The 12,366-nt window shown below is 38.5% G+C and overlaps 1 protein-coding gene across 12 annotated transcripts in view; it reads right to left on the reverse strand.

Annotated features, from left to right (window-relative positions):
• Positions 1-1,495: 1,495 nt before the first annotated feature.
• Positions 1,496-12,366, reverse strand: part of LOC115194569 (uncharacterized) — a 31,693-nt gene continuing 20,822 nt past the window's right edge. For 5 of the 12 annotated variants that reach the window (XM_029754362.1, XM_029754364.1, XM_029754367.1 and 2 more), the window contains 3 exons: positions 10,351-10,568; positions 6,420-6,509; positions 1,496-2,645 (listed from right to left, as the gene is read on the reverse strand). In XM_029754362.1, the coding sequence (XP_029610222.1) occupies positions 1,635-2,600 (966 nt within the window). In that variant the 5' untranslated portion in view covers positions 2,601-2,645; positions 6,420-6,509; positions 10,351-10,568 and the 3' untranslated portion in view covers positions 1,496-1,634. The other 7 variants (XM_029754363.1, XM_029754372.1, XM_029754373.1 and 4 more) reach the window with 7 other exon arrangements.

A 12,366-nucleotide genomic window follows, 5' to 3' on the forward strand; every position in this document is an offset into this window, starting at 1 on the left:
GGCCCCTCATCCAATAGATATGGGTTGGTTTGACAGATTGAGACAGTTGTGGTGGATTAAGGAAATGTAACAAGGTTGGGCTATATAAGGCAAGGCCCAACTCAGAATCATTGGGCTCTCATTGAATCACCTACGGGTGGTTCATTGACCAGCTCACATTATTGCAATAATTAATCAATATCAAATAAAGATTGATTGTTTGGAGAAATGACAGTCTCTCTCACTTGATTAGAATTTCTTCGACACCAGTAATGCTGCTCTCTATTGTCTATAGACAGTAATGTTAATCTAATTTCTCAGATCAATCAAGTGTGAGGAAAATATATAATGTGAAGTTAATATAATCAAGACCAAAATAAAAAAGTTTCCTGTTGTTAATTACATCATCATTGTTTATTATAATTATGACTGGGAAGGTTTGTACTGATTTAAAAACATCTTGATATGTTCCAAATCATTTACTAAAAGACGTAACTGATAAACAATAGTTTAATGAATTATGGTCAATGCTGTGGGAGGTTATAGTAATTTGAACATTAAAATGTGATTACAATATAAAAAATTATTATATAAAAAAAAGGACGAACAACGTCACAATTTCCCAAAGTGTGAATAGGATAACTGTTTTTCATACAAAGCAACAAGTCATTGACCAATCAATGAGGATGACAAACAAGTACATCTGTTATTGAGTTGCAACTAGCCTCTACATATATATTTATTTGCATTGTGTTCATTTAGCAGACGCTCTGATCCAGAGTGACTTACAGTCAGTGCGTTCATCTAAGGTAGGTAAGACAACTACATATCACCGTCACTGCAAGTAAAAATGTATTCAATAAAGCAGCTATGAGCAAGCCCAGTGCTAGTAAGAAAATACAAATGCCAGTGTTAGGCTGAGATTAAATCCGACTGCACGTTCATGGAGATCTCATTCATGGTAACCGCTGCATATGTCGACTTGATCAGAAATTGCCTTTCAAAGCTGCATTGTAGAGAACCTGCAGTCGGATTGAATCCTGACTTTAGAGCAACAACAAAAAAACTATAACAGTGAGTTTTTATTTCATTTCAATATTTAATGGGTTTTTTTTACGTGTTTGTCGTCCATTTCCAATTCTCCCCCTTATCCCTCCCAAATTCACCCTACAAATGACTCTTTAGCTGTCTCTACTGGAGTGAGAAGTTTTTACTACTTATTATCACTGGAGGCTGGAGGACTGGCTCATTGTAATGACTGGAATGGAATTAATGGAACAGTATCAAACATCAAACCTATGGAAACCACATATTTGACTCTGTTCCATTCATTCCATTCCAGACATTACGTCCTCCTATAGCTCCTCCCACTAGCCTCCACTCGGGCTCCCAAGTGGCAGAGCGGTCTAAGGCACTGCATCTCAGTGCTAGAGGCGTCACTACAGACACCCTAGCTCGATTCCAGACTGAATCACAACCGGCAGTGATTGGGAGTCCCATAGGGCGGCGCGCAATTGGCCCAGCGTCGTCCGAGTTTGGCCGGTGTAGGCCGTCATTGTAAATAAGAATTTGTTCTTAACTGACTTGCCTAGTTAAATAAATAATAATATATATGATTATTAGGCCTCAAATAGTCCTCAGTACTGGGCTTTATCTCAATGTATCTTTCCTTGATTCCTCGCATCCTCCCGGATTGGAGGTCCCTCCCCATGGTCCTTCTCCTCCAATGTGTTTTGAGAAGGCGAGGTGACAGAATGAGAGGAATCGAGGATAGGTGAATTGAGTTCTACGTCTGTCGGTTGCTGCTCTCTAGGAAGCTCCCCGTCTACACAGACAAACCAACACAGGACACAGTCAGTGATGGGTCTCAGGCATGGCAGATAGTGGACATGACTAAATCCCTGCGTCCAAGCAGGTCTGTGGTGTTGTATTATCCAGTAGAGGAACTCAGGAACATAGAGTATCATAAAAGTAAACATGGCCACTGCTAATACCTTGAAACACTGAAATTTATCTGTGAGGGGTTTAAATGGTTTAAGAGTTAACACACATGCTGCAGCAGCTGTGCACAAAGCAACTACTCCAAGGAAAGTATTCACACCATAGAAAAATGAGTAAATATTACGCAGATGTACCAAAAATGTAAAATAAGTGTAGAGACACATCATACAGAAGTAAAAAAAAAAAATAATAAAAACCTGTGGGATGACAACCCGTGAACATCTCAGAAAGACTATCTTCTCCAGAGCAACCATCAGGTGAAAAAACAAACCGCTGAATCTTGACACTGAGAACAGGGAGTATACTGTAATGCACCACCAATGAGCATGCCAACAGGGAACCCCGGTTAGCACAGTTTCCACAATGAAAGGGGAAACAATCAGCTGCAGTGTGTCAGCGAGGAGGAGGAACACAAAAGAGAATGAGGCATGTTTTCTGTCCCAGCGCTTACGATAGAAGGACAGGATAATCCAACCAAGGACAGGGAGGATTGGGAAAATACCAAGGAGAAGAAGCACTGACACTGCAATGTCCTCTGATTCAGGGAGGTAATGGTCATCGTCAGAGAGGTAATAGTCTTCGTCAGGATGGTAAACGTAATCATCTGTGTCGTTTTCCATGGTGTGATGGTGTTTGGTCACCGTTGTTTCTTTAACACCAGTCTCCTAGGTGACAAGGGAAAAGAGGATGGTTAAAGATTTAACAGGGCTTGGGAAACCTTTGTATTGATGCCATACAAGTAGCCTGTGTTTTTTTTCTAAATGTAAAATAGTTTTAAATTGTAAATGTAAAGCTACTAGATTGAGAATACATTTAGATACTACCTGATACGTTTTCAAAATGCTACATAAGGCAACATCATTTGTTTGAAATATACTGCATGATGTGAAATTGAAAAGTAATTGATTTGTCACTTGATTTGACATATTACCCAAATCTTCATACACTGTGCTGCAAGTGGGGGTCTATCAATTCAAAAGCTTATTATCAAGTAGCCTATGTATAAAAATGTGTGATGATCAATCATAAACAGTGAATGGAAGTGATGTGTTTGTAGCATTAAAATAACAATTCTCATTTGTGAGTTTTATTCAAAGTATTTTAGAACATTTATATTATTCTATTTCTTTTCACATTGTAAAAATGTGATTTTTTTTTTTCTTATTTTTGGATTGTACTTTGACTACTGTCCGAATACCCATACTTTCGTCCTAAATAGTAGTCAGTATGTGTAAAAATTGAAGTTTAATAGTATGTGACATTTCAAAACCCGAGTTTACTTTACACATCATTTTGGCTTTGACAACAACTGATCAATTAGATAAGGGGATGCACTACAGAAAACAAATAGCGGGAAACAACGCAATCTCGCATGATGCATTCTCAGTATGCGAAAATAGAATGTTTTATAGTATGTGAAATTTCTAAAATTGAGTATGGTTTAAATGACAGAATGTAAAACACATTTAGTCTCTTCATCTAGTAGAATTCGATGCACACTTTTCCACAATGCATTTTATGTGAGTGATGGGCTAGGCCCTATTTCTCTTCAAGTAGAAAATAACAAAACTTGGCTACTTTTTTAAAAATTATTATCTTTTTTTTTTATTGAATATCCGAAACATATAATATACTTGCTGTGAAGCTGCTCAACAACTACACCATACCAGTCATCCAACAGACTCCCATTCAGAGCGACACACAGAAGCATCCAGGGTCAATGCCCTGCTCAAGGGCACATTGACAGATCTCCCAGCAGGCCAAAAAACGTGAACCCGAACCCTCCAAGATCCCCCCCCCCCCCCCCCCCCCCCACAGTTCCCAACCATTCGAGACCCCTCCCACATCCCCCCCAAGAAGAAAATAAATAAAAACAAAATAAAAAAATACAATTAATTCCATTCCCCAACCCCAAGAACCCTCCAATGCACCAACAAACAAGAGAATGAACTAAAGAGAAAAAAGAAAAAGACAGAAGAAAACAGCAAACAACAATGCAAAAAATATATATGAAAAAAGGACATCAAGGACAACTAAAATCATAACAACAATGCCAACTGTATATGTTTGTGTGCATGTCTGGCACTATTACATGTATGTGTGTGTTCTTGTATGTTTTTATTTGAATGAGAGTGTGTGTATATGCATGCGTACAAACACCTGCACGGCATCAGCCTCAGGCAAACCGGCATTAGCTGTAAAAACACTGCCCCTCATTGTAATTCAAACATACTTTTTATTATGTTTTATTTTTACTTTATTTTTTACTTTTATCTTTGACCATCATTCTATCTCCCGCACAGCAACTCCACTCCCACTTGTCTCCAATTCCACATCCCAACCCTCAGCTTCCCTCAGCCCATCCCACCTATCTATGCTGGCCATGCTCTTTGGATTTCTACACAACATATCTTTCAACTATGCTGTGATGTTTAACGTACAATTTCAATCTATCTAATCAAATAGAATCCACAGATTGTGAGTTGAAGACAAATAATTTTACTAAGAGTATTAGTATATTAGTAATTGACTGACCCGATTTCTCCAGATCTCCTAACAGTACTATTTCTAGGGTCAATTTTAGATTAATGCTGTGCATTTCAGCCATTCCTGAACCTGAGACCAAAAACAGGCTACCTTAGGGCAATACCAAAATAAATGGTATATTGATTCTGTATCCTCACAACAAAATCTGCAGAGCTTCGAACACTAGTCTACTTAATTGGGAAGATGCTGAATAGCGTAGTAGGTTTTGCTTTTATTTCTTTTATTTTTTGGGGGGGATTTCTGTTTTCTTGTTGAAAGTGTTTCTTGTTCTCTTGGCCTTCATCAGAGCTTTTAACTAAATACTAAACCATCTTCTGATTTGTGAATGTGTCGGCACCGGGGACTCTGGATGTGGCTGCGTTATTGATGTCATGTTAATCAGGCCTTTTGATTTGAACTTATGGATTGTTTTAGTTTTGTAGGCTAGGCTATCTATTTAATTTATGGATCAAGCCTTAGCAGTCATTCTGATCTCATTCCCAATTATCAGTGGTTTAGTTTATTATGTTGCTGTCCAGCAGTTTTGAATTTGTGATACACCCGACTATCCACGCTTTTCTGTGCAATAGCCTTTTGATTTGAAAAGTTTTGGTGTGTGTTCTAGGCTATTAATTTAATGTACATATACAGTTGAAGTCGGAGGTTTACATACACCTTAGCCAAATACATTTAAACTCAGTTTTTCACATATCAGGCCGCACTTGGCCCTGCCCCACCTACTCAGCTAGTCAGGAGTCACTTCTACGTTGCGGCCGTGGCATACTGCATACTTTTTACTAAAAGGTATGTGCTAAATAGTATGCAGTTTAAATATGTAGTACACTGGAATGGGTATTTGGAAGGGACACTTTCTTACATTTCACAAACTCATCACGTTCATGTAATATGATTTTGTTCTTGATTGAAAGTGAAAATGTGAGAAACCTTTCTTCTGTTCTACACGTGTTTTGTTTGCTTGCTATTTGCAGTGTTTTAGTCAAGTCACTAAGTCTTGTGACCGAGTCCCAAGTCCCCTGTGCTCCAGTCCGTGTCGAGTCACGAGTCCCATCAATATATAATAGGTTTTATTATGCAGTTGTTTTAGTCACCAACAGATGGCAGTATACCGCCACTCCCTCATTTTAATCCCAACTCATTTACTGTTTATCACTACCTCACAATTTTTACTCAATACCTGTGTTTCAATACTTATTTACTACATAAATTAATGTTATGTCAGGCGCTCAGCTACCGCCCATTGATTTGTGTAGGTTTTTATTGCAGAGTGAAAACTAAAGGCAGAATTGTCAGAACCTGCCCACTAATATTTCTGAGTTTAATTTTAAATTGCATAAAAAGTACTTTGCAAACAAAAATTCCAGATTGTGTCTTATTTTTGGATTGAAAACATTACATTTTCATTGATTTACATTATATTGATAGAAGTTTTACAAAGTGTACATTTACTTTTAACTCATCTGTCTGCATATATGAGGGTGCAATAAGATACCCAATGAGTTGGGCGATATTTTCTTATCAATTATTTTTTTTAAACATATACTGAACTAGAAATCAACCAATCCTGCATCAACAACACAATGGAAAGGCAAAGTGGTTTATAATCTAAATCTAAAGTGCGTGGACGACGGAGAGAAACAAAATGGTGCAGTTAGAGGCTATGTGGAGGAGAGTGATGCGGGCACTGGAGATGGGGTGTGAACAGGTGGGTCTGGCCAGGGGTGATGTTATGGATGTTTGTGTGTGTCTGTATGTTGTCGATGGTATGTGTATGTTTGTTATTGTAAAAAAAAAAGGAACATAAAATCAAACTAAAAAAGGATTGTATTAACATATCTTAAAAAATAATAATACAGAAATTGCCTTCAAATGGAGTTCAGTGTTTTTAGGCCTACCTTAATTCAACTTTTTGCAGTCAACAGTGGAGCGTGGTCTCTCACCCAGTGTATGGAAAGCTGACGATACCAAAGGGTCTGGCTGTTTAACTGCGGAAGTGAATTATTTGTAACAGTGTCATTTACAAGAAATGGGGAGCTGGACACTTTCATCAGCACCTCTCCCTCAGTATAATATACTGCCCTACCAAGCAAAAAGGCAGTAACTGCTCATTTGGTCGAAAATGAATTAATGTAATTTATGCTACAATAAATACATACTTAATCATGTGGACAAGTATCCTGCCTCTATTGTATTGTGTTTTGGAGAAAATGGGGGTCATGTTAGCAGTGACTGCACTATAATGAGTAGTGCATATACAGTATGTATTAATCTGATATGACACTTTTTCAATCCAACATTGTAAATTGGAGATATAAAAATGATATACTGCTGGGCTGGAGAGTGTGCAGAGTGTCTCAAGAGGGTGGATATTAAAATAAAGTATTCAAAGCCTTCTCTAAGCACCTCCTTTATCACGTAATTTACCAACAGGAACATTTCAGTAGGCAGGACAATAGACAGGTCTCCACATTACATGACACAAATGTCATCCTCTATGTGTCTATACATTAACGAATATCGTTTTCCAACTTGCAAAGAAAAAAAATGTGCTCTTTCAAAGAAAGTGTGTGTGTGTTTTTAAAGAAAAAGTAACAGACGAGAAAGGTGGTTATTTAGTGAGGGAGAGAAAGAAAGTTGACATTTAAAATGGTTAAGGTAAGGGTTGGGGTAGGGGTTTAGGTTAGGGTTTAGGCACGTCCCAAGGATACCGGATAGCACTGCCACGACTCTTTACACTAGAAAAAGTTCCCCATCAATTCAGGGAAGTCCAAATCTGACTCTTTATAGTTTGGAAATCAATAGAATGTACATATATTCAAATGGGATGTACATTATTTTATGTAAAAAAAAAAAAAAAGATCAAATGTGGATGTAAAAAAATAGAACAATATCATTTTTCGAAATACTTTTTGGGGGAATTAAAAATCAAATTCACAAGAGAGGTATTTTAATATTACAACTGGCAAAGAAACAAAACACATAAAAGAGAAAAAAATACTGAAGTTCTGTTAAGAGATTGTTGAAAACACTTATTGGGGTTTCAGTGCCGCATCAAAACACACAAACGGTGTCTTTCATACTAATGGTTTAGAAATGCAAATAGTTTATAGCCTAAATATTGATTGATGATAAATCCCAACGGAAAATATTTTTTGTGGAATTCCACCTTTATTTTTTGGAAATGGAATTGTACCCACTCTACCATATAGCCACACTGAGTACATAGTATGCAGTATAAATACTGTATGTAGTACTCTAGAATAGGTATTCGGACACTGACATTTTTTTGTATATTTCACTGAAGCCAGGTGGACACTATACGACTTTCAAAATCCTAACATCGCTGAGCCTCTCACATTAAACAGCTGTCTTTCCTGACGTTGCCAACGTAGTGGCACAGACGGGGATCGCACACTACAATACTATTCACTTGTTCGTGAGGATTCTCGATACCAGGCTGTCTCGCCAAAACAATGATATGATTAGATTTACGTAGCTTGTAAGGCTCGGCCGTCGTAGGTGGAATCAAACGCAGGAAGCAGCGATCACAGGGTAGTGGCTTTAATCAGGTTCAACAGGCGAGTAAACACAAGCCACCCCAAACAGTGAAAATACGCGCACACAAAATAACGTTCCCCAAACACAGGGAGAAAACAATGTGGCGCAACACTAACGCACAAGCCTCAACAGTAAATACAATCCCGCACAAAGAAAAGACGGACCAGCTAATATAAATAACCCCGCTAATCACCCCCACTCAGAATAGGTGCACACAATCACAAACAGGGGAAAAACAAAAAGGGAATCAGTGGCAGCTAATAGGCCGGTGACGACGACTGCCGAGCGCCACCCGAGCAGGAGGGGGCGCCACCGTCGGTGGGAATCGTGACAGTAGCTACGAGCTGTGGCTCAAAGCAGCCCCATAAACGTTCAGTCAGACATTCACGCTTGCCATACCGAGTTGAAATCTCTAGCCAGCATTTTGAATTGAATAACATTTGTTGTAAACTTCAGAGCTGTAACGATTTGACACTTTGGCTTTGGTTAAAGGCAAGTAAAAACGCATACTTGTAGTAGTCATCGCTCCTGCTCTAGTCTAATCATCCTGGGTGATGTGAAACAACCTCATGATCTCACTGTTTTCTTCTCTGGCGAGCTCTCATTGGTTATTGCTGATCACCGTTCTCAAAACACTACAAGAGCATCGCAGATTTTGTGCGGATAAAATCAAACCTGTTTGGAAATATCAGGACCTCTGGGACTGCTCAAAGACGAGATCCGTAGCCCTCAGATTGCGTCTTTGACCCACTCACATTAAACGAGCGTCGGCGACAATCTACTTTTCTATTATACTCAAGGGGGGAGAGAAGCGAGTGTTGTTTACTATTAATACTAGTATTGTTTTCAATTTCGTAAAGCAATTTGTGTTTCTTAACCATTTTAACCAGGCAAAGCTAAATAGTAGGCTGGTGACTGGTGGTTACAGAGAAGCAAGAGAGTCGCTTCCGCAACGTCTAGCCTATGATCGAAAGCGGATCGGGAGCAGAGCCTGCCTGTCTGCCCACAATCATTGTTTTCTGCGTATATGCAGGGTGTGGCGCTTTCCACTGCTAGATAACAGAACCCTCGCTGCTGCGCTGCACGCACCCTGACCTACTATTCTGTTTATCATACGAGCCTATCCAGTCCAAGCGCAAATACAAGCTACGAGAAGGCGAGTCCGAGTCACCAATGGTCGAGAAAGCGAGTCCAAGTCTGAGTCACTAATGCTTCAATCCAAGTCCACTCACAAGTCATGAAAATCGGGACTATAGTTTCACTCGACCACACTGTCTATCTAAGATTAAAATTCAAAATCTCCAATTTGTGTTTAATTTTCAATTCCCCAAAAATATTTTGCAGTAAAAAATTCCAGATTCTATCTTGTTTTGGGATTGAATACATTATAATTTCATGTATTTACATTATATTGATATCAAGCGAGTAATCACCCAAGCAACATGTTTGTATTTACATGTTGTGACACATAATAAAGCAGAAATTGCTTTGAAATGGAGTTTAGCGTTTTTAGGCCTACCTTAATTCTTCAACTTTTTGCAGTCGACAGTGGAGTGTATTCTTATTATTTGTATCGGTGTCAAGAAATGGGGATCTACAGACTTTCACTTTCACTTAGAAGTCGTGCACTTTTCAGGTCATGGCTATAAGCTTTTGCCAAATTAACGTCAGATTTGACTTTTCATAGCAGGTTAGGAGAATTTATGCAGCAGGTTAGGATAATTAACATATCAAGCTAAAATAATTTGGTTAAGGTTAGGAAAAAGTTTAGGATTAGGGTTAGCTAAAATGCTAAACACGTCATGATACTCAGTGCACTATAAATATCTCTTAAAGGCACAGCGTGTGCTCAAGTGTGGGCCATACTGAAACGAAGTGAATTCTTGATTGAAAGTGTAAATTAAAAGCACCAACAGTCAGGTTGAAGAACTACTTTGGGTGCTTCATAGTACTTCATTTCTGTTTTAAAACACATTATGTGTGTTAAAACATTTACACTGGCTTTACATTAAAAAACCCTCCAAACACCAGATCTCACCTTAGGTGCACTACTTTTCATGGTTTCATTACACAATCATGGTGTTTTGAGACCTATTTTTACAGTGTAGCCTCAACCACAACCCGAACCCTAAAACTAGCCATGACCCTAACTTCATGTCCACATCCCGTCATAACCCTAAGCCTCTCCATAACCCTGACCCATAACTCTAACCCTAAACCTGTAGTCAATCACATTCAAATAGACCACAGAGTGAAGCATAAGCACACCTTCCTGTTGTGGAACGGAGTTCCCCTTGCTTGTTGATTCCGCTCTCTAGATCTGCTACTTCCTGTTCCAGCTCCTTGATGAGCCAATCAGCTTGTTTCTCCACAGCTCTCTGTTTCTCCTGGATCTCACCGACAATGTCAGCCTGGCTCCTCTCAATGGAGCGCAACAGCGCAGTGAAGACCTGCTCACTTTCCTCTATGTCTTTCTGTGAACTAGCCTGTGGAATGAAATGAACTAGATTCAGACAAGTGAATGTACTGTACAATATTACCTATAGTGAATCTGGCTCACGGGTGTTACTTTTTTATTATATTGATATCCAAACTATAACAAGCAATCACCCAATCAACAGGATTGTACTGACATGTTGGTACATGATAATGCAGAAATTGCCTTGAAAAGGAGTCTAGTGTTTTAGGCCTTCCTTAATTCTTCATCTTTTTTTCAGTCGACAGTGGTGTCATCTCTCACCCAGTGTATGAAAAGCAGACGATACCAAAAGGTCTGGCTGTTTATCTGCCCAAATTCTTTATTTGTAACAGTGTCATTTATGTATTTTTTAAATGGAGATGGACACTTTCACTTAAAGTCATCATACACTTTTCCCTCAGGGCAATACAAATATATCTTGAAGGCACAGTGTGTGCTCAAGTGTGGGCCACACTGAAATTAATTTTATTCGTGATTGATAGTGTAAATTAAAGAAACCTTCTGAGATTTCATCTATTTTATACGTGTTTTGTTTGCAATTTGTAATTTTAAAGTACAACATTTCTCATTTGTGAGCTTTATTTCAATTCCATAAAAAGTATTTTGCTCAAATTACAGTGGGGGTCTAAAAATTAAAATGCTTATTATCAAGTAGCCTACGCATAAAATGTGTAATGATCAATCATTAACAAATCAGTGTATTTGTCACGTGCGCCGAATACAACAGGTATTCGGTAACCTTACAGTGAAATGCTTACTTACAGGCTCTAACCAATAGTGCAAAAAAGGTATTAGGTGAACAATAGGTAGGTAAAGAAATAAAACAACAGTAAAAAGACAGGCTATATACAGTAGCGAGGCTATAAAAGTAGCTAGGCTACATACAGACACCGGTTAGTCAGGCTGATTGAGGTAGTATGTACATGTAGATATGGTTAAAGTGACTATGCATATATGATGAACAGAGAGTAGCAGTGGCGTAAAAGAGGGGTTGGGAGTGATGGGAGTGATGTGTTTGTAGCATTAAAATAACAATTGTCTCATTTGTTAGTTTTCCTTGAAGACTTTTAGAAGGTTTATATTATAAAAAAAATTAAAACGGGGGGGGGGAATTGTACATTGATTACTGGCAGTGTCCTAATACCCATACTTACAGTTGAAATCGGAAGTTTACATACACCTTAGCCAAATACATTTAAACTCAGTTTTTCACAATTCCTGACATTTAATCCTAGTAAAAATTCCTTGTATTAGGTCAGTTAGGATCACCACTTTATTTTAAGAATGTGAAATGTCAGAATAATAGTAGAGAGAATTATTTATTTCAGCTTTTATTTCTTTCATCACATTCCCAGTGGGTCATAAGTGTACATACACTCAATTAGTATTTGGTAGCATTGCCTATAAATTGTTTCACTTGGGTCAAACGTTTCGGGTAGTCTTCCACAAGCTTCCCACAATAAGTTGGGTGAATTTTGGCTCAATCTTCCTGACAGAGCTGGCGTAACTGAGTCAGGTTTGTAGGCCTACTTGCTCGCACACGCTTTTTCAGTTCTGCCCACACATTTTCTATGGGATTGAGGTCAGGGCTTTTTGATGGCCACTCCAATACCTTGACTTTGTTGTCCTTAAGCCATTTTGCCACAACTTTGGAAGTATGCTTGGGGTCATTGTCCATTTGGAAGACCCATTTGCGATCAAGCTTTAACTTCCTGACTGATGTCTTGAGATGTTGCTTCAATATATCCACATAACTTTTCTCCCTCATGATGCCATCTATTTTGTGAAGTGCATCAGTCCCTCCT

Source organism: Salmo trutta, chromosome 5, assembly GCF_901001165.1.
Source record: "Salmo trutta chromosome 5, fSalTru1.1, whole genome shotgun sequence".
In the NCBI taxonomy this organism is placed as follows: Eukaryota; Metazoa; Chordata; class Actinopteri; order Salmoniformes; family Salmonidae; genus Salmo; species Salmo trutta.